Source organism: Camelina sativa, chromosome 20 (assembly GCF_030686135.1).
Source record: "Camelina sativa cultivar CO46 ecotype springtype chromosome 20, ASM3068613v1".
Lineage (NCBI taxonomy): Eukaryota > Viridiplantae > Streptophyta > Magnoliopsida > Brassicales > Brassicaceae > Camelina > Camelina sativa.
The window spans coordinates 9,585,214-9,605,898 of NC_141899.1; the positions used below are offsets into that span (position 1 = coordinate 9,585,214).

Genomic DNA, 20,685 nt, shown 5'->3' on the forward strand with positions numbered 1-20,685 from the left:
TTTATCTGCAGACTATACAAACTAGTCTAGTAGTTTATGACCGTCTCCACATATTGCAAACAACAGTTACAAAGCATACAATACACTGTTCTCTACACACGTCTGCTCATAAATTTACGCATCTATATAATTTTGTAATCTGTTTAATTTCGCATACAGGTACAGGTTATGTTTGACTGACGGATATGGGATAAAACCAAATCGTAAAAACGTATAGTTAAGAATTTCAGATATTTTGGGATTCGGTACTGTAAAAGTCTTATTACACTACCTAAATCGGAGATTTGAAATTGAAAGAAGAAACGAAGGCGAGCCTAGAATAAGGAGTAGTTCGCGCGTCCACACTAAAAGCATGTGTCCCTACAACACCAGAACCCAGCCTCCTCATTTATGAAACTGTCATTATAATCCCCTCAACGGTTAACCAAACCCCCACACACACATCATCTTCTTCCCCTCACCCACCCACAAGATTTTATTTTGGGGGAAAATAACAAAAAAAAAACACAAAATGGGACTGCATCCAATCTCCGACGCCAACGAACACAGTCCCTTCGGATCTCTCACCGCCGAAGAGTTCTACGCGAAACATTCCGTTAGCCACTCCTCAGCCTTCATCACCAACCCCCGTGGTCTCAAACTCTTCACTCAATGGTGGTCTCCACTCCCTCCAACTAAACCAATCGGTATCATCGCCGTAGTTCACGGCTTCACCGGCGAATCCAGCTGGTTCCTTCAGCTCACATCAATCCTTTTCGCTAAATCCGGTTTCATCACCTGTGCGATTGATCACCAAGGACATGGATTCTCAGATGGACTCATCGCTCATATCCCTGACATCAATCCCGTCGTCGATGACTGTATCTCCTTCTTCGATGACTTCCGTAGCCGTCAGACTCCGTCAGATCTGCCGTGTTTTCTCTACTCAGAGTCCTTAGGCGGCGCGATTGCTCTCTACATCTCGCTCCGTCAGAGAGGTGTTTGGGATGGACTTATCCTTAACGGAGCTATGTGCGGAATCAGCGACAAATTCAAACCGCCGTGGCCGTTGGAGCATTTGCTCTTCGTCGTCGCCAATCTTATCCCTACCTGGCGCGTTGTCCCCACGCGCGGTTCTATCCCTGAGGTTTCTTTCAAGGAGCCCTGGAAGAGGAAGCTTGCGATGGCTAGCCCTAGGAGGACGGTGGCGAAACCACGCGCCGCCACTGCTTACGAGCTGATCCGTGTCTGTAAGGATCTGCAGGAGAGGTTTGAGGAGGTTGAGGTCCCGTTTCTGATCGTGCACGGAGGAGGCGACGTTGTTTGCGATGTGGCGTGCGTCGAGGAGCTTCATCGGAGAGCGATTAGTGAGGATAAGACGATCAAAATCTACCCTGAGCTGTGGCATCAGATGATTGGGGAATCGGAAGAGAAGGTCGATATGGTTTACGGTGACATGCTGAGTTGGCTCAAGACTCGAGCGGAAAGCGCCGCTGAGAGGAAGGCACGCGCCGCCGTTGACAGCTGAGCTTAGAGAATCCTTTTTACTCCCTTGGGTGTTGTTGTTGTTGTCAAGCCAATAGAACAGTGCCATCTGGCAAGCGAGTATTTATTATGGTTCGCTGTTTCGTATCACATGGTTTATAGTTAAACCAATATATCTTTGGTTATCAATAAATTTTAGAAATATCAAAGATCGTGACCGAAAAAAAGAAAAACAAAAAAAGTACAAAAATATTTGAAACTAAATTGTTACTAATATTCTCTTTGTATGACTGTCAAAATATTTCAGTTAATCGTCAAGTCAACAACCATCTGCTATAAATGCTGACCAAAAAATTGGTTTATCTTTATCCTCACGTACTCTCTTGTTTAGAAGAGAAGTAAAATATGTAAAATCGGGAAAAGAAGTTTTATACCCCGTGTAATATAAGTTTAATACGAAAATAAGTATAATACGAAAATAAGTTTAATACACGTACTCAAAATTTTTTTTTTTTTGAAGAATAATATTCATATTAATAAAATTGTATAATTTAATACCAAAAAATTAAATGTTATCATGTTCGTACCTACAATCTTTTAAAAAAAAATTCTAATTTTATCCTTATTCATTGATATTAATTATTAATATATAAATGATATGGAATTAATTTTTGATTTAATTCTATTTAGATAAAAATAATTATTATTAATATTACATTTTATATTATTTTATTTTTTTAAATTCAAATTATATTATATTTTATTACCAAATAAAAAAAAATTTGAAAACATAATTTTAGTTTTTCTCACATTCCTTCTATATAGAATATGAGCTTATACAGCTTTCTAGTCGAGTTTGAGAACAAAGTAATGACTACTAGAGTTCGCCTCTGTTCGTTTTTTTTGTCGTGTTCTATCAGCTATGACCTCTGGGCGATTTTATTCCGAAGCCGATTGCTTTTCATTTTTTATGTTTTTTTAATCTTAACTTTTTAATAGTAAAATAAATTTGAAAAATGGCATAAGAAAGAAGAAAAAAAAATTTCGCAACCAAATATCGTACAACCAAAAAAAAAGTAAATCTAAAAAAAAATCTGACCAAACTAGAAATTACATCAATTAAAATTAAAATTTATATCTTTGATATTACATTTTATTACCAAATAAAAAAACTAATAAAATAATTAGAAAAATACAATATAACTAGCCTATAATTCTTTTATAAATCAGGTTTTCAAAGATTTTTTTACTTGATAATAAATATAATTTGAGTTAAAGAAATCAAATAATAATAAAAATGAAATATTAATAACGATTATTTTTATTTAAACAAAATTAAAATTAAAATTATTTCTCTATCATTTATATATTAATAATTAATATAAATGAATAACGTTAAAATTGAAATATTTTCTTTGTTAAAAGTTCGTAAATAGAAAAATGATAACATTTAATTTTTTAGGTATTAAACTGCACGTATATATATTAATATGGATATCATTCTGGTATTTTTTTTTACCTTTTTTCCTTTGTAAACTTTAAGTTCAAGTTGATAGGCCGTTTAAATAGGCCCAATCGATTAAGGTAATAGAGGCCCAATAGCCCAGTAAGAACCCAAAACCGCATAAACCCTGCGAAAATTCGGCACGGCTGCAGCATTCGCCGGCGGCAGAAATGGGGAAGAAGAACAAGAGAAGTCAAGACGACGTTCCTGAGTTAGAACCGGAACCAGAGCTTACGAAAAGGATTGACGTAGACTCTAAACAGAAGAAAAAGAAGAAGAGAAGCCATGCCGATACGGAAACAGAACCGGAGCAAAAGATGAGCCTCGACAGAGACGCGAAGAAGGAGAAAAAGAAGAAGAGGAAGAAGAAAAGCCAAGAGGAAGAGCCGGAGCTTGTGTCCGAGCAATCGAAAAAACAAGAAGAGGAAAAGGGTAATGTAGAAGAAGGCAGAGCCACTGTAAGCATAGCCATAGCTGGTTCAATCATCCACAACACTCAATCACTCGAACTCGCCACACGCGTAATCTCTCTCTCTCTCTCTCCCTTCGTGCCCTTACCTGATATTTCAACTCTTCTTTTAGCAATTTTAAAAACTCGTATTTTCCTCTAACATTTTCTCAGCTCGCTGGCCAAATTGCTCGTGCAGCCACAATATTCCGAATCGACGAGGTATGTTAATCATTCTTTTTCTCAAAACTTGTTCCGGTTGAATCAAAACTACTCAAATGGGACAACAAAATTGTGTGCTAAAATTCGACAGCTTTTTGTTATGTTTTGAAAATCAGATCGTAGTGTTTGACAATAAGAGCAGCTCAGAAATCGAAGCTGCTGCTACGAATCCTTCTGATAGCAATGAAAGTGGTGCTTCCTTTCTCGTTCGTATCTTGAAGTATCTAGAGACACCACAGTATTTGAGGAAATCTCTCTTCCCTAAGCAAAATGATCTTAGATATGTGGTGTGTACTTCAAAGTCTTTCTTTTTTCTTCTTCTTCTTCAATCTTTTCACTTTTGTATTCAATGTTTCTTTTTCTAGTGTCTTCTGACCAGTTTTTGTTTGATCTATATTATAGGGTATGTTGCCACCTCTTGATGCTCCTCACCATTTGCGTAAGCACGAGTGGGAACAATACCGTGAAGGTATTACCAAAGTTTCGTACACATCCAATTAGATTGCATATTACATCTTTAGTGATATCCTTATAGGCGTGGAGAAACTGGTGTGGAGAAATATGAATCAAGCTATCACCTTTCTTTGTTGTAGACAATCTGCTATATTGTAGTTAGAGTCATGTTTCACCTTTGTTTTGGAAATGATAACCTTGTAGGCGTGACGCTGAGTGAAAAAGCTCCAAACTCTGAGAATACAATGGTCGATGTGGGTTTAAGCAAGGTATTGTTAGTTCCTCACAAGTTGGGATATCTCTCAGTCAAGTATTTACAATTTTTTGGCATGGATGGACCTTTATTCGATACCCTTTATGCAGAGTGTTGTTGTTGATCAAGTGCTTAGTCCAGGAGTAAGAGTTACTGTAGCCATGGGTACCAACCCCGATTTAGGTACTTACAATCTCTATTTTCTTTCAAGTTATCATATTCATCTGTCTTCTATCTTTAGATTTAGTATAGTTAAATTGTTTGAAGTTAATGAATTTTTAATACGGTTCATCTAGATTTGGTACGCCAGATTGTTCCGCCCTTTAAGCCAAGAGAAGAAGCAGGAATGTATTGGGGATACAAAGTAAGATATGCATCACAATTAAGTTCAGTATTCAAGGAATGCCCTTTCCAGGTACTGATAGTGATACTCTGCTCGTCATCCTTCTATGATTTAGATCACATTTCCTGCATAACCTTATTTCCTAATACCAAACGCAGGGTGGATATGATTATTTGATTGGTACCTCGGAGCACGGCGTGGTAATTAGTTCAGCAGAGCTGAAAATACCAACATTTAGGTGATTTTTCATTTCCCCTTAACATGGTATAAGTTTGTGTTTAAACACATTATTAGCAGAGCTTAAATTTATAGGGACTGACTTAGATGGTTGTGCCATGAAATCATAGGCACCTATTGATTGCATTTGGTGGACTTGCTGGGCTTGAAGAAAGTATTGAAGATGATAATCAGTATAAGGTAATCTCTTTATTCAGCTCTTTAGCTCTCACAGAGGTTATATAGACTTCTCAAAGATCTAATGCGGGTTTTTTCCTGTACCAAGTGTTTTGATTGGACACTAATGAAAAGATCATTGATACAGGGGAAAAACGTTCGAGAGGTGTTTAATATATACTTAAATACTTGTCCACATCAAGGAAGCCGAACCATTCGAGCAGAGGTATTGGCAGATTTTTCTTATAAGTTTTGTTTTGTTTCCTTTTATGTGAAAATGGGTCTAGCTAGAGCTGAGGACATTATGCGATAAATTATGCAGGAGGCGATGTTTATATCACTTCAATACTTCCAAGAACCCATCAACAGGGCAGTGACAAGACTTTAAGCTTGATGAAAGATTCAAAAGAAACAATTGATCTCATAGATTTGAGGTTTCTTTTTGGAAGAAGAGTGATGTACTGTAATTGTTTTAGAATTTGGACCAAGTTTATATTCTTGTACACTACTATCCCAATTTTGGGGCCTTTTAAAATTTCCTCCAACATTGGCAGACGAAATGTACTCATCTCAAATCTCTGTACACTGAACACAATCAAGATTTCAATTTTACCACATTTGTTTTTAACATTCTGGTAAAATTTACCACATTTCAATTGAAAGGTTCAATCTCTGTGACGAAATCAAGATTTTTTAGTCCTATTGTGTGAAAAAAAAAAAAAAAAAAAAACACAATAAACGCAAAATGGGCCATGAAATTACAATAATTTGGGCCGCAAAGGCTTAAGAGCCGGCCCCAGAAAAAAGAAGGGTAATAATGTAAAACCGACAAAATTAGACCCTAATAGACCGGTGCGCGTGAGGGACTGGTGGTTTAGTTTATCTCCGTCTCGTTTATTCTTTTGGGGGTTCTCTCAGGACACCAGAGCGAGAGAAAGAAAATTCGAAGAAGGCAAACTCCCAAAAAAAAAAAAAAAAACGGAACGTCAAACAGAAAAATTTAAAAACAAATCTTAATTTGACAAATTGAAATCGAATCAGAGAGAAGAGAGAGAGTTCCCGCCATGGTGAAGCACCTACAGCAGCAGGAAGATCCCGTAGAGAAGACCAAGTCTCTGATCTCTGCTCTCAACTACCTTTCTCGCGACCTCCTCTTGCCTTCTCACCTTTACCATTCCGTTTCTTCCATCTACCATGGCTCTGTCTCCGATCCCTCTCCTCCGCTTCTTTCTGTAAGCTCTTCGATTTCCTTTTTCTTCCTTGCTCGGATTCGTCGATTTTGTTGTAATGTTTATGAATCGAGTTTTCTGAAGCAATTCCTTGGAGTTACCTTCTCGAATTTGTTATTTGGATTTGGAGATTTTTTGTGAATTGGTTAATGAGGTTGTGGATTGAATTAACTGATTCTTCGGCTTGTTTAATTCTCTGATTGGTGTTTGCAGGGGAATTGTAGTACTTCCAGTGGAGGTGATTTGATGAGTGAGTTCGAAGATGCACTTTTGAAGCAGCGACAAAACTGTGAATCAGGCTCTAGGCTGGACGAATTAAAGGAGACTCGGTATAAGAGTCGTATCCATAACCGTTTATCTGAACTTGAAGGTGATTGCTGATTTCTCCTGTTTCTAGTTTGTTGCAAACTATTTGTAAAAAAAGCCTATGGAACCAATAATCATGTGAGAGGAATGCTAACTCTCATTCTTGTGGTTTTGAATCAGGATTACCTTCAAATAGAGGTGAAGATTTGCAGGATAAATGCTTACGTGATCTTTATGGACTTAAGGTATTATGTGTGCAAGTAGAGTGGTTCTTTTTCGATTATGTTATACTGTTTTGAAGTATGGTTTTCTTTACACTGACATTGTATCTCGTTTGTGTGTGGCAGTTACAAGAACTACAGTGCAAGGTTCGAGGTGAAGTGAGCGCGGAATACTTGCTGCGTTTGAATTGTGTACACCCCGAAAGACAAGTATATGACTGGGGAATGATGCGGTTGCCTCGCCGAATGTATGGGGTTGGTGATCCTTTTGTTATGGAAGCTGATGATCAGTTCAGAAACAAGCGTGATGCTGAGGTCATTTTGCTTTCTTATCCAACACAAAATTGCTTCCTCCCTGATTTCTTACGAATTTTGTAGAAGTGTCTGAAACCTGTACAAAAATTCTACTTGGGATATATGCTGATTATGATTTTTTAAACTCCTTGCTGATGCGTTCAAACTCTTTGTTCAGAGGTTATTACGGTTAGAAGAAGAGGAGAAGAATCTGATTGAAACGACACAGAGGAAGTTCTTTGCAGAAGTACTCAACGCTGTTCGTGAGTTCCAGTTGCAAATTCAGGCTTCCCAGAGACGGTGTAAGCAAAGAAATGATTTTGTCCAGGTATGACATCCCTGGCATTATGTTTATCATTGCTCACTTTTCTTGCCATAGAACCCAGGACCCTGGTTATATTGTAATTATACTACAAAAAGGATTTATGCCGTCTATCTAACAGGGTTGGCATGGAAAACAAAGGCTACGTGCTACCCGAGCTGAAAAGCTGCGGATCATGGCGCTTAAATCTGATGATCAAGAGGCATACATGAAACTAGCAAAGGAGAGTAAGAATGAAAAACTAACCCTTTTCCTAGAGGAGACAAACAAAATATTTGTTAGTTTGGGAGCTGCAGTCCAGCGTCAGAAAGATGCCAAAATTTCAGAAGGCATCAAACTACTGAAAGGCTCAGAATCTGACTTATCTGAAGTTGATGCTCCCGAGGATGTGCTTCCTGACCAAGATATTGAGATCATCGAGTCTGACAATAATGATGATTCTAATGACTTACTAGAAGGCGAGAGGCAGTATAACTTGGCTATCCATACAATACAAGAGGAGGTAATTAGGGTTATCTTTTACTATTTAATAGGAGTATGGTTAAGCTTGTTTAACTCAACTATCAATCTTTTCTTTAACAGGTGACAAAGCAGCCATCCCTTCTACAAGGTGGGGAACTAAGATCTTACCAATTAGAAGGGCTTCAATGGATGGTCTCTTTATACAACAACGACTATAATGGAATTTTAGCTGATGAAATGGGTTTGGGAAAGACTATCCAAACAATTGCACTGATTGCGTATCTTCTTGAGAGTAAAAATGTGCATGGGCCTCATCTAATAGTGGCTCCAAAAGCTGTGCTACCAAATTGGGAAAATGAGTTTGCAACATGGGCACCCAGGTATGTTCATACCAACCTTTTATACTTCATTAATTGCATATGTATGGATGTTGTGTATGAAATATGCTTCATTTTGTCCAATTGACAGCATTTCCGCTTTTCTTTACGATGGATCGAAAGAGAGAAGAAGTGAAATACGTGCAACAATAGCAGGAGGAAAATTTCAGGTGTTGATAACCCATTACGATCTTATCATGAGAGATAAAGCATTTTTGAAGAAAATTGACTGGAACTACATGATTGTCGATGAAGGGCATCGGCTAAAGAACCATGAATGTGCTCTCGCAAAGACTCTAGGAACGGGGTATGTTTCCGTGTGAATCTCTTGTTTTTTTATGTCTATCTAGTTTCTTAAATACCTTCTTACGCACAGCTTGATGAAGTCTGAAATGAATGGTGTTAACTGGTTGTTAGTTGTTAATCTGATTTTTTCTCATGCTGTCACAGAACAACTTTAAATACGTTTTGCTTACACTATTTTTTCCTGGATGCAGCTATCGCATTAAGCGCAGACTTCTACTAACTGGGACGCCCATACAAAACAGTCTGCAAGAACTATGGTCGCTGCTTAATTTTCTCCTTCCTCACATCTTTAACTCGGTTCAGAATTTCGAAGAATGGTTTAATACTCCTTTCGCCGAACGTGGTACTGCCAGTCTTACAGATGAAGAGGAGCTGTTGATTATTAATCGTTTGCATCATGTAGGTTTATTATGCTCCTATGTTTGCTTAAACTTCTTTTTAGCAAATTCGCTATGCAAAATACTTAATGTTAATGTCACTTTCAGGTCATAAGGCCGTTTCTACTGAGAAGGAAAAAAAGTGAAGTTGAGAAATTCCTTCCTGGAAAGACACAAGTCATACTGAAGTGTGATATGTCGGCTTGGCAAAAGTTGTATTACAAACAAGTTACAGACGTAGGCAGGGTCGGTATTCAAACAGGTTTGGCTTAGCTTTAACTTCTCTCTCGTTCTCTCTCAAATCTTTTTATCTTTTGATAAATAACATAAATCAGAAAGTTAAACTGCTAATTGCTAATGGAAATCATTATCTGCAGGGAATGGAAAATCAAAGAGTCTGCAGAATCTGACAATGCAATTAAGAAAGTGTTGTAATCATCCGTACCTATTTGTTGGAGGAGAGTATAACATGTGGAATAAGCTGGAGATTGTGAGAGCTTCAGGAAAATTCGAGCTACTTGATCGCCTCCTTCCAAAACTGAAAAAGGCTGGACACAGAATTCTTCTCTTCTCTCAAATGACTCGTCTCATCGACCTTCTCGAAATTTACTTGACACTCAATGACTACATGTACCTCAGACTCGACGGTACCACAAAGACAGACCAAAGAGGGGTTTTACTGAAGCAATTCAACGAACCGGACTCTCCCTACTTCATGTTTCTTCTGAGCACACGTGCTGGTGGTCTTGGTTTGAACTTACAAACTGCAGACACTATAATTATATTTGACAGTGATTGGAATCCACAAATGGACCAGCAGGCAGAGGATCGTGCCCATCGGATAGGGCAGAAAAAGGAAGTGAGAGTGTTTGTGTTGGTTAGCATTGGCTCCATTGAAGAAGTAATATTGGAGCGTGCAAAGCAAAAGATGGGCATTGATGCCAAAGTCATACAAGCAGGGCTCTTCAACACAACTTCAACTGGTAAAAGGCGTTAAAACACATACATATCCTTACCAACCACAAACTTGATTTTGCGATAAATGCTAATCTTTCTCTTTGAATCATCAACAGCTCAAGACAGGAGAGAGATGCTGGAAGAGATCATGAGCAAAGGAACGAGCTCACTGGGGGAAGATGTGCCAAGTGAAAGAGAGATTAACCGGCTAGCAGCTCGAACCGAGGATGAGTTTTGGATGTTTGAACAAATGGACGAGGAAAGACGTAAAATGGAGAACTATAATACACGACTCATGGAAGAGAAGGAAGTTCCTGAGTGGGCTTACACTTCAGAGACTCAAGATGACAAAGCTAACGATTCGAAAAACCATTTTGGTAGCGTCACTGGTAAACGGAAACGAAAAGAAGCAGTGTACAGCGACTCTTTAAGCGAGTTGCAGTGGATGAGAGCGATGGAGAGTGAAGAAGAAGATACTTCAAAAGTCGCTAAGAAACGAAAGAAAAGGGACACAAAGACACCAATGAGTAATGAGTCAAAGGTAGAGGCAGAGTCGAGCGGAAGCGAAGAGGGAAAAGAAGAAGAAGAAGAAGAAGAAAGAAAGGAGGAGAGTGGGAAAGAGAGTGAAGAAGAAAATGACAAGAAGCCATTATTCAGTTGGAAAACTTATAAGAAGAAAAGGTCAATCGGAAGTAAAAACTAAACTGAGAATAATGTTTTCTTTTTACAAGGCAATATAAGCCATTTTCTGATTTAATTTCTCTGTTTTTTTTTTCTTTATTCAAAACATTGGCAAAAATAGAGATCTTTCTAGAATTCAGAGCTTAAGATTAAATGGTAGAACAATATCGTGTAAATTGTATGCAATTCCATGACTATGTGATCGCATATTTTAGGGAGTTGTAGCCTTCAGAATTGTATCCAATCAAATATTTTTAAGTGATTATTAAAATAACAAATTTTATATATACAAGGCTTGATTGGAACAACATATACTAGAGCAGCATAAGCATTAAGGTACATAAGCTGTATGCTCTGATTAATATAACACATTTAGTTGATTGGTATAACAGTGAGTATCATATATGATATTTATATTAAATATATGATATTAATTAAATAAATATAATTTAAATGTGTTTCATTAAGAAAATTAATTATCACTCATTGCTATATAATATTTTTAATATATTTTATATTTAATAAATACTACAAATTGTTATATATATAAATGTGTAATTTAATAATTTTCAATTATATATATTTATAATGTAACACATTAATTACAAAATAATTAATCTATCTTATAAGTTTTTTATAAAATTTTATATCTATATTTATATTTTTAATTTCAAAAAAATTTTAAAATATATATAATATAACACATTAAACTATAATAAAAAATAATATAAATTATAAACGGTATATCCACGTTAATAGTTTAATGTATTAAATAAATTATTATATTATTTTAAATAATTACATTAAGTAGTTTTTCATATATATATTATCTTATAACAAATAATTTTATATTTTATGAAATCATAATTTTATATTTTTAAAAAATAAATTCATTATTTAAAACTATTTTAATATATATTAATATTGTAGAGTTAAATGCTTGGTAAATGCTTCAAATGAGAGCATATGAGAGCATCTGCAGCTTCTAAATGCTCTCTTATATGCTTTCCTAATAAATGTTAATTGGATGATAAAATTAAAAAAGCTTCTTCATATGCTCTCCCAATCAAGACCAAAGTGTGGAGTTTAAAAAGTCTACATCTACATCCATTTTATCTTTTAAGTCTACCAATATAATATTAATATTTAATATATAAATGTAGCTTTATAAGTAATTTTGAATTTGATAAACAAATTGAACCGCTTGTAGAAAGACAAGTGCAACTAAAATCTCTTATGAGTTTTTCAGAGTCTCTCAAGAGACCTATTTCAATTTCAAGGGGTGTATTTAATCAAAAAATTTGAGCGATTTGTTTTAAAAAATATCCTATGTTATTTTAATCATGAATTTTAAAATGTTTAATGAATACAATGTTACTAAACTAATGATTTAGAAATCTTATCTAAAATCCACTATCTTTGAATACATTTAGAGGATTTATTTACTTACAGAAATCTAAAACTTATGGTTTGAATGGATCATTTGGGAATATCTTACTATAAATTATAACAACTTCCCTAAAATCATATCAAAACTCATTATAACTCTTTAATTTCATCCATTAAATTAGGAAATAGCATTTCATATTTTTTTTCTGAATCTGAATTTATAATACTTTGGCAAAATGGTATAAATAGATAGGTAGAAGAATACTCCACACACACAAAAAAAAAAAAAAAAAAAAAAAAAAAAAAAAAAAAATATTAAACTCATAGGGCGGAGAAAAGGATCAAGAAGATGACCACCAACATGAAAATCATGTCTTTTGCTATGCTACTTGTTCTTTTGTTCTCTATTGGTTAGTTTCTCTCTCTCACCATAAATGTTGATACATATGGTATGGATATACAATAAGGGATTATATAAACCTTTTGTTTGATCTTTACATGGTTCTTGAAAGTTGAAAGTGAAGAAAAATATAATTTGTTTGCATGTTATAGATGTTGTCGTTGAAGGATCCGATAGTTCGTTGTGCTGTAAGACACATCCGAAATTTGGAGCGTGCAAAACGTACCACGAGAGAATGAGATGCGACAAGTGGTGTCGTGATGGATGTGATAATAAGAAAGGCGGTCTTTGCAAACGCGTTTTTGGTGGAGCAAAAAAAAGAACAGTGCCATTGTTACTGTTAAAACACCTCTCCCTTATATGCTGATTATGTCTTTGATCTACATTTTATAAACAAGAAAAGCTGATATAAAATCGATGTTCGCCCAGTTTTAATTGTATCTAAACCAAAACAGCTGCTCAATTTTATAATAGCGATACAATCTCCCATTTAACAAAAAGCCATCGGCAAAAATAAAGTCTCAATACGATTTGATCCTTGTAGCAGCCGGCTAAAGTAATCCTGGTACAAAACAAACAAAAACATTGAAAAGTACCAACCAAACATTACAGACTTAATCATCCTCCTCCTGATTGACTTCAAGGTTTTTCAGCTTCGATTCCAGCTCGCCATTCCCGTTACCTTCAGACTCTTCATCTTCTTCGTCTTCCTCATTATCGTCATCTTCTTCTCCATCAGGATCGTTCTCGTCAAAAGCTCCAAGTAACTCTGGGGACTTCTTGAATATCTCTTTAACTTCTTCAACGCCTTCTTCTGATATGATATTCCCGTCAATGTTCAACAGCTTGAAAGCTTCTTTCTTAACAACGACTTGAGCCAAGGCTCGTGCTCCAGCCCTTCTTATGAAGTTCGTGCTCATATCGATGTATTGCAATTTCGAATGATCTTCTTCCATACTCTTTGCAATCTGGACACATCCCTCATCTTTCAGCTCATTCTCAGACAGATTAAACTTGTTCAAATCTTGCTTTGCTGCTACACATGCTGCGATAGCTGACGCGGCTTCAACTGTTATGTCATTACCTGCCATCTCTAGAACTTCAATAGGTGAAACAGACTCCTTGAGAGCGTTTGCTATGGCTATGGCACCTTCATCCTCAAGATTTAGATAACTCAAGTAAAGCTCAGTCAAGTGTTTGTAGCTTGAAAGAGTTTTGCTCAGAGAAACTCCAGCTTCTGTACCAAACATATTATCCCGCAAATCAAGTTTCTCCATATGAGTACAATGCTCAAGTGCTTCTGACAAGGCGACTCCTCCTTCTGAGCCAACTCTTGTAGAAGAGCACCGGAAATTCTCCAACAGTGGCGAACGCTTAACAACCTCAGCAATAGCGAGTGCCCCTTCATCACCGGTCATGTTATTATGAAAATGAAGGACCCTCAAATTATCAGTTGAAGGAATCAACTCTGAGACCGCTTGTGCAGCTTCCTTAGAAATACCATCATTCATCAAATACAACTCTTCCAAAGAGCTCTGAGATTTTAACAGCGCCCCAAATGCTCTAACACCCTTCTCACCCAATGCATTCTCTGATAAGTTGAGAGACAACAAAACACTACCTTGCAACGCGTCAGAAAATATATTCATAACCTGAAGAGCTTCAGCCTCGGGACGTCCAGCAACAAAGTCAGACAAGTCAACTTCCTTAAGCTGATCTTTCAAAGACGCCAAGATAGGCTCAGCAACACGAGCAGCACCCAAACCAAAACTCCTATTGCTAAAACATATCTTAGAGTAACCATTACCAGGCTCCTTCAACGGTTTGAGAAGCTCCTCAGCCTCCTCAGCTTCAATAAAAGCCCGTTTACCTTTAGAGATATCGAAAAAAGTTTCACGGGGAGAAGATACTACTTCTTCAGAAACGGATTCTCTTGTGACAGCAACAACCTTATCCTTAGCAACAGGACCTTTCTTGAGAACTTCCAAGATAAGCTTACTGCATTCTTTAGCGTAAAGCTGTACAGCTGAACCACCATCACCATCAGGTTCCCTCTCAAACTGTTGGTTAGCAGTGGTGAAAGCAGTATCTTCAATCCTCTTAGCGTTTTCGGAAGCTTGGTCGGTGGTTAAGCTACCGTATTTTTCAGTAAAAATGGTCTTGGAAGAGAGGTTGTTGGTTATACGCTTAATGAGAGATTGCCTTGTTGTTAAACTCGGCGGCCATAGTTTAATCGAAAAAGCATGAGGTCGTGAATCAAGTGTATCCCCCATTATCACTACTGCAAATTCCGAGAGAGATTGAATCAAATTGAGATTGAATCTAATAAGCAAAATTGAGACAAAAATGGTGTGCATAAAATCTGAAAAAGACAGTAAAATCGTAAAGATCGGAGATTACTACGAGGAACGAAACAATCGGTGCTAGTCACACAGTTTTATATCATTGGATCCGGGAGGAGAAGAAAGAAAAGAAAAGCGTACCGAAGAACGGATGAGGATTGTGTGAATCTGCGGAGGTCTGAGAGAGAGAGAGAGAGAGAGAGAGAGAGAGAGAGAGAGTCTCTGGGCTGGCTGCGAATGATTGAAATGTTGTGTTTTAGGGTTTCTTTCTCTAAAGAACCACCGGAGCTAAGCCCTTTAAATCTCCCTCCCACCACGTTGTTGAACCAGAAAGTCTAATAGTGTGACTGACTGACTCATATATGTAATGTTATGTACCAAATTCGATTTATTTTAATTAATTTACCCCAATCCCACCAAATATTCACTTTTTTTTTTGTGGAAGATAACGTAATAAAATTGGAATCAACTTGACGTTAAGACAACTCATCCTCATATATAATTGACCATGATTACATCTGAAAATCTGATATTCTGATCTACTTATTGTATAGTTTCCCCCAATATAGTAGCAATTTACACTGTATAGTTTTTACAGCCACTTCGATTCTTTATTTGTAAATAACAAAAAAAAATTAGGATATTGTATTTGACTGTATGTAAATCATCTTCATCCTATAATGTTTTAAAGATTTGGAGTCTCAAAGACATGAACGGATAAAGCAAATAAAAAATATATCTCATCATCACAATACACAAACTTACCCAAAGTCTCGTTTCTTCAGTTCAAACACAGAGGGATCAGTGGAGCGAGGATTTTGAATTTGAATGTAATGGAAGTTTACCATAATGGTATCCTTGGATACAACTGTGCCGATTTCTTTCAAAGACCGATTGTGATCAGAAGAGATTAATACAATGACCCAAAATGAACCAAAAGCACAGCAAATAACTAAAAATAACTCAGGACATGACCATAAAGACGACTTCTAACGGCGGCTTGCTCTCTCCTCTCTCTCTCTCTCTAAATATATTCCTTGTCTACTTACCTCTAGTTAAGTGCAGTCTTCTTCTTTTTCGTCTTCTTCTTCTTCCACATTCTACAACCTCAAGCTTTGCAGGTTTGTCGTAGACTTTGTTAGAGCTCTACAAAAGTACTCTCTTATTTCTGGTATTGTTCGCTGCACCAGCTCGTTCTGCCTGCATTTCCCATTTGACTATGTTTCAGACAAACAACAATAAACAAATTATACGGGAGAGAGAGAGGGATAGAGATCTTGTTTATATTACCATGGCCTTGAACTCAGTTTATCAAAATGCTCCAGGATGAACAAAATACAAGCTTGCCTCAGCGACATCGCATGGAATGCTTCTGATAGCTCGTACATGTCTCCTATGCTTTCCAACGTTATATCCTTTCATACATACACAGAGAGTAACCGTGTCAGATTTCAATAGGTATTATGCAAACCACCATCACTTTCCATTCCAGTCTAATTCTGGCTCACCTGAGCAATTGTGTATTCACAGAGTCGTTTCAGGCCCTCCAAGAGATATTGATCCGCTGCTCTTAAAAGATCTTTTGATATCTCAGTTGTTATGTCGACAGATCCAGTGTATATAAATCTGAAAAACATAATCCAAGTGAGTCAATTACATCTATTATAAAAAGTTCTCACAGACTTTTCGAAATCTCAATATCTCGAATGAGCCAATAAAAAGCCTGCAAAAGTTCACCATACCTCATCATTAACTCAAACACCTCCCATTTGATATTTGGAATCTCAATATCTCTAGCGTCTTTTTCCTGTGGTATAAATGAAAAACAAACCATGACACCTTTAAGCTCTAATTTCTACACAAGATAAATATATTCTTTTGATAGAGAACAGAGCAGCATACACCCATAGGTTACTGTGGTCATTGCCATTTCCTTCACAAGAACATTAGCGAAAAGCCAAAATATTTTGTTCACTTACTCTGTAACCACCATCAAACATTGCGCGAAATGCATCTGAGGATGCCAGCAAACAAATTCTGTGTGCATAGAATGTCCTTCCTGCAGTATGATTTTTTCTGTTTTACATATGGACTTTGGAGCTAACTAGATTTCCGCAGTTTCTGGATTTATATATTATTACCTTCGACTAGAAAGGTTACATCAGACAGCGTAGCATTATTTACATATTGCTCTCCGAGATAAACCTGTCACAAAAAGACATACAGAAAACTGCAGTGAGACTGCCACTCCTTACGTATTGGAGAACTGAAGCAAAAAGGAAACTCACCCTTTGTGTTGGAGAAGGAGGAGCAGCATCAACTGGAGAAAGTGCCATAGATTTATTTGCTAATTTGTACAACGCTGCCGCACCATCAAGTTGCTGCTTAGTGTTTGTGGAACCAAGAAGACCGAGTAGCAACTCCAACCCTGTCAAAAGACAAACTCGATATAAAAACATTTTCACAAAAATTATCTAAACTGGACAGCTGACGCTATAAAGTCTTAACAAAAAAGAAGACTAAAACAGAAAACAGCATCTCATTAGCTCATATAAATTTTTAAAAAAAACTGTCACATGCCATTGTCATCTATGAATATGGTTCTCTGATCCTCGGGTGAACAGAGATGAGCAAGAGCAAGAGCCACTCGTCGTTGGATGGACTTCTCTGAAATGTGCATTAGGTACAACAGATGTCTCAGAACCTACAAAGGAAAATCAAAGCACAGGTATATTAAAGGCTGAAAAAAAGAAATGCTTAACTTCAACAGAGCTTCAGAAACTCAACCAGGATAAAGCAGTTTCACTACCAATCGTCAATTGTGTATTTTTTTTGGTCACCAAAGACGTAAAAAACAAATTTAAAGACGAGTGTAATTCAACTTACTCTTCCATGAATCTTCTCCTCCAATCTCTTTAATGTTTTCGAGACACAATCTTTGGTTGCCTAAAAAATCATGGTATCTAATAAACACTTACAGGGAAAGAGTAAAACAAAGAGGAAAGGTAACATCGCAATACATACTTGAACAATAAACTCTCCATCCTGTAGCTTCTGGATACCTCCCACCCTGATAAAATCCGACACATTATCCTAGGGGAAGAAAATGGATCAATAACCCATTTATTGACGTTTACCATCAAATTTTGCATACTTATTAGAACATATTCAGAAAGTAGCATAAGTAGCATACAACACACCTCATTATCGGCAAGGCCATAAAGAGCAAATGCAGCATTATGTTGCAATGATCCATTTCTTGAATCAAGAAGCTTCAATAAAGGTCCTAAACCACCACTATGGGCAATTCCAGCTTGATTGTGGGCATCCTGTTAAAAAGAGTATGCTACTGTTTTAAAAACACAATAAGAAAACCATCTTCCAGAACCATGGAAGTCAGCTCTTTTTAGCATCTATAAATTTAAATCAAACAAAACTAAAAGTAACAATAAGAAAACACTTGACAACCAGGGCAGTGGCAAATTATCCAGGACCACTTGGTATTATTTTAAAACACTAAGACACAAAAGCAACAAAATGAATACAGTAGTGGTATCAAATGTTTAATCGAAGTTACTATTTTACAATGCTCAAATAACTTTCAAAACCGAACTACCAAAAGTTTTGTAACAAGAACCTGTGCCAATCTACCCAGTGCAAAGGCCGACATTTCTTTCAACTGAACATCAGGTGACTGCAGCATCTCAATCAAAGGACGGACAGCACCCCTTTGCACAATGTGCACCTGCAAAGTAATAATTTTGAGCATGAAGTGATAAATGAACAAAAGACACCAATAAAGCAGGGACAATTATACAATTAGTGGGAAATGAGAAGGTATATTCTACACATCAACAGCAAAACAACATCTCATTTCGTTTCCTTAAACATAAAAAGAGTTTAAGCTTTGCGGAATGGAAAAAGAGCTGAGGATAGAAAACCTGGGAAGAAACTGTACCTTACAATCAGAATCAGTTGAGGCAAACTGCCCAAGTAATAAAGCCGCCTCTCTTTGGCTCTCAGGGCAACAAGAGCTGAAATAGAAAAACTCAAGAAATCACAAGAATGAACTTGGGGTAAACAGCTAAGCATTTTAAGAAAAGAAAAACCTCAGCAATAGAGAAAGCTAGTAAGATTTACAGAATTGTAGCTCTAGTCAGAGCTATAACAGCTCTATGCTGAGCCATATACATCAAAAACGTGAGTCTCCACATACCTAAGAAGACCAATTACAGGTTGCAATGCCCCGGCAGCAAGAACCTCTTTTTTAATGTGTGGAGACGAGTGAACTAGATTGCCTATAACTCCAACCTAAAAAGGTATGAATCAACTGGTTATTTCAATGTCAATCCCACGTAAATAAATAAGTAGCAAAAAATTTGATTTTATAAATACTCTTGACGAGTAAAAGATTCCTAACCGCTTCATAATGTATAGCAGCATCCTCTGATCCTAGCATTAGGATGAGCGTGGGAAGAGCATTGCACTCAACTATCTGCAAAGGAAACAATTATCATGATCCGCCAAAATCTAATTAGAAGCTGTAAAGATAGCAATACTTACCTGGTTCTTGTTATCATCATTTTTAAATGCAAGGGTTCTCAGTGCCCCTGCTGCTGCTCGCTGAACCTTTGAATCAGAAAATTCAAGTAACTCCACGAGAGGTGGTATACCGCCTTCCATCCTGTTTCCAAAGAACTGGAAGTTATGAAGATAGTTGTACTGAAGACAAATATCGAAAAGAAAGAACTCACTTCACTTAAATATACTGACCTAACACGAGTCTTGATACTGCTGTTCTCATGAGCAAGATTAGTGATGGCATCAGCGGCTCTTCTGATAACACTATTAACAGCTCGAGAGGTAGAACCATCTTTGTTTCTCTTCAGCAGATTCACTAGACGAGGTAAGGCACCTTTGTCTACTATCAGTTTCTGATACTCTGGCTGTTAAAGCAGTCAAATCCCAAAACACGATCACACAAACTATACATAATCAATCCCCTCCGTGTATAATTACCAAAAGTTTCCTAAATTTAAGCAAGATTTGAAGCAACATAACATAAAAGCAAACTGCTTTCAAGTTTCTAACACAATACAAGGAGACAGCCGAGAGAAATTGGAGGATCAAAAACCTTAATTGCAAGAAGACCAAGCGCAAAAGCGCTTCCTTTCTCAACCTCGTGTTCGAACGGCTTCTCAGCCAAGTCCCCTCCGTTATACGGCGGCGCTTGTAGATGCGTCATAAGAGCAGGAACAGCACCTCCGTCGACAATCAAGTTCACTAAATCCTCTGCTGAACATAACAGAGTCAACAAAATAGGAAGAAACGGCATAAAAAAAAAAAAAGGAGTAAGATCGGGGGAAGCTGATCTTTCACCGTTTTTGGCGAGCTCGGCAAGGACTTGAGTGGCGCGTTTAGCAGCAGCACGATCGGATTCTTGCCAAGAGAAAGCAGAGTTTAGAACGGAGACTTGAGCAGCAACCTCGCTGATAAGCGCTTGGCCTCCGTCGGTGGTTACGGCGGCAGAGATCTCTCGATCTTCTACGGAGGCTGCTCCTTCCTCTAGCTTTCTCTTTTGTCCTTTACGCTCAGGGAAGCTCCGGCCTTCTCGCCTCTCCGGTTGTTGCTCCATCGTTTACAGAGTAGAGAAGACGACGATCCGAAGATGAGGAGATCAGAGAAGAAGAAGAAGCGTTTTGAAAATCAATCCACCAGGCACAAAAGAGATCAGGGGCATTTTCGTCACTTCACTCAGTAAAACCCCTTTCTTTCTTTTTTTTTCTAGTTTAATAAATTTATTTAAATTTAAAAAATAAAAAAATCAAATTCGAAGTTGAGATGAGACACAGTCACAGATATGTCTCGTGGTCTGTTTTTATGTCCAAAAATAAGTATAATCACGGAAACGTTAATAAATAAAAAATTAAGATGTAGAATGA

General features: G+C 37.1%; 5 protein-coding genes and 1 pseudogene across 10 annotated transcripts; 4 read left to right on the forward strand and 2 right to left on the reverse strand.

The window, feature by feature from the left end:
* The first annotated feature begins 11 nt into the window (after positions 1-11).
* Positions 12-1,673, forward strand: LOC104770288 (caffeoylshikimate esterase-like). Its single transcript, XM_010494682.3, has 2 exons — positions 12-65; positions 160-1,673. Exon 2 carries the CDS (start codon positions 512-514, stop codon positions 1,505-1,507), a length of 996 nt encoding a protein of 331 aa, XP_010492984.1. The 5' UTR covers positions 12-65; positions 160-511; the 3' UTR covers positions 1,508-1,673.
* A 1,442-nt stretch (positions 1,674-3,115) lies between these two features.
* Positions 3,116-5,708, forward strand: LOC104770289 (uncharacterized). Of its 2 annotated transcripts, none has more exons than XR_015592154.1 (11): positions 3,116-3,489; positions 3,591-3,638; positions 3,755-3,925; positions 4,041-4,118; positions 4,296-4,360; positions 4,455-4,527; positions 4,641-4,759; positions 4,846-4,925; positions 5,035-5,104; positions 5,229-5,306; positions 5,403-5,708. XR_015592154.1 is itself a non-coding variant. In XM_010494684.3 (11 exons), the coding sequence occupies exons 1-11, from the start codon at positions 3,139-3,141 to the stop codon at positions 5,466-5,468; spliced, it is 1,188 nt and encodes a 395-aa protein (XP_010492986.2). In that variant the 5' UTR covers positions 3,116-3,138; the 3' UTR covers positions 5,469-5,708. The 2 variants fall into 2 exon arrangements, 1 of the variants encoding a protein (XP_010492986.2); XM_010494684.3 differs by having other exon boundaries at positions 4,041-4,107.
* A 215-nt stretch (positions 5,709-5,923) lies between these two features.
* On the forward strand, positions 5,924-10,890 carry LOC104770290 (putative ATP-dependent DNA helicase CHR23). Its single transcript, XM_010494685.2, has 12 exons — positions 5,924-6,312; positions 6,523-6,679; positions 6,796-6,860; positions 6,963-7,151; positions 7,309-7,458; positions 7,574-7,954; positions 8,035-8,294; positions 8,383-8,598; positions 8,789-8,996; positions 9,083-9,236; positions 9,352-9,957; positions 10,048-10,890. The coding sequence occupies exons 1-12, from the start codon at positions 6,145-6,147 to the stop codon at positions 10,632-10,634; spliced, it is 3,141 nt and encodes a 1,046-aa protein (XP_010492987.2). The 5' UTR covers positions 5,924-6,144; the 3' UTR covers positions 10,635-10,890.
* A 1,415-nt stretch (positions 10,891-12,305) lies between these two features.
* On the forward strand, positions 12,306-12,829 carry LOC109131147 (putative defensin-like protein 23; annotated as a pseudogene). The gene is made up of 2 exons (XR_015592894.1): positions 12,306-12,411; positions 12,554-12,829. The product of XR_015592894.1 is annotated as a putative defensin-like protein 23 (transcript).
* A 35-nt stretch (positions 12,830-12,864) lies between these two features.
* LOC104770291 (RAN GTPase-activating protein 2) lies at positions 12,865-15,215 on the reverse strand. The gene is made up of 2 exons (XM_010494686.3): positions 14,885-15,215; positions 12,865-14,682 (listed from the first exon to the last, which is right to left on the reverse strand). Exon 2 carries the CDS (start codon positions 14,672-14,674, stop codon positions 13,016-13,018), a length of 1,659 nt encoding a protein of 552 aa, XP_010492988.1. The 5' UTR covers positions 14,675-14,682; positions 14,885-15,215; the 3' UTR covers positions 12,865-13,015.
* Positions 15,216-15,559: 344 nt separating this feature from the next.
* Positions 15,560-20,629, reverse strand: LOC104770292 (ARM REPEAT PROTEIN INTERACTING WITH ABF2). 4 transcript variants are annotated; one of them, XR_015592893.1, is made up of 19 exons: positions 20,123-20,575; positions 19,878-20,035; positions 19,517-19,689; positions 19,307-19,427; positions 19,164-19,238; positions 18,960-19,054; positions 18,702-18,777; positions 18,381-18,488; positions 17,944-18,072; positions 17,768-17,813; positions 17,630-17,689; positions 17,324-17,447; positions 17,032-17,171; positions 16,885-16,948; positions 16,723-16,802; positions 16,486-16,550; positions 16,252-16,369; positions 16,034-16,158; positions 15,560-15,943 (listed from the first exon to the last, which is right to left on the reverse strand). XR_015592893.1 is itself a non-coding variant. In XM_010494688.2 (19 exons), exons 1-19 carry the CDS (start codon positions 20,376-20,378, stop codon positions 15,844-15,846), a joined length of 2,136 nt encoding a protein of 711 aa, XP_010492990.2. In that variant the 5' UTR covers positions 20,379-20,629; the 3' UTR covers positions 15,560-15,843. The 4 variants fall into 4 exon arrangements, 2 of the variants coding, with proteins under 2 accessions (XP_010492990.2, XP_010492989.2); XR_015592892.1 differs by having other exon boundaries at positions 19,878-20,038; positions 20,123-20,465; XM_010494688.2 differs by having other exon boundaries at positions 17,768-17,836; positions 20,123-20,629.
* Positions 20,630-20,685: the final 56 nt, after the last annotated feature.

Excerpts from the sequence above, each read along its gene's own strand:
- LOC104770288 (XM_010494682.3), top strand. The coding sequence starts at position 512 with ATGGGACTGCATCCAATCTCCGACGCCAACGAACACAGTCCCTTCGGA.
- LOC104770289 (XM_010494684.3), top strand. The coding sequence starts at position 3,139 with ATGGGGAAGAAGAACAAGAGAAGTCAAGACGACGTTCCTGAGTTAGAA. Across the intron at positions 3,639-3,754 it reads CAATATTCCGAATCGACGAG|ATCGTAGTGTTTGACAATAA; the intron begins GTATGTTAATCA and ends TTTGAAAATCAG. Across the intron at positions 5,105-5,228 it reads AAGATGATAATCAGTATAAG|GGGAAAAACGTTCGAGAGGT; the intron begins GTAATCTCTTTA and ends TCATTGATACAG.
- LOC104770290 (XM_010494685.2), top strand. The coding sequence starts at position 6,145 with ATGGTGAAGCACCTACAGCAGCAGGAAGATCCCGTAGAGAAGACCAAG. Across the intron at positions 6,680-6,795 it reads CCGTTTATCTGAACTTGAAG|GATTACCTTCAAATAGAGGT; the intron begins GTGATTGCTGAT and ends GTTTTGAATCAG. Across the intron at positions 8,997-9,082 it reads TTATTAATCGTTTGCATCAT|GTCATAAGGCCGTTTCTACT; the intron begins GTAGGTTTATTA and ends TGTCACTTTCAG.
- LOC104770291 (XM_010494686.3), bottom strand. The coding sequence starts at position 14,674 with ATGGGGGATACACTTGATTCACGACCTCATGCTTTTTCGATTAAACTA.
- LOC104770292 (XM_010494687.3), bottom strand. The coding sequence starts at position 20,378 with ATGGAGCAACAACCGGAGAGGCGAGAAGGCCGGAGCTTCCCTGAGCGT. Across the intron at positions 17,690-17,767 it reads ATGGAGAGTTTATTGTTCAA|GCAACCAAAGATTGTGTCTC; the intron begins GTATGTATTGCG and ends ATGATTTTTTAG. Across the intron at positions 16,159-16,251 it reads GTGAATACACAATTGCTCAG|GATATAACGTTGGAAAGCAT; the intron begins GTGAGCCAGAAT and ends TATGTATGAAAG.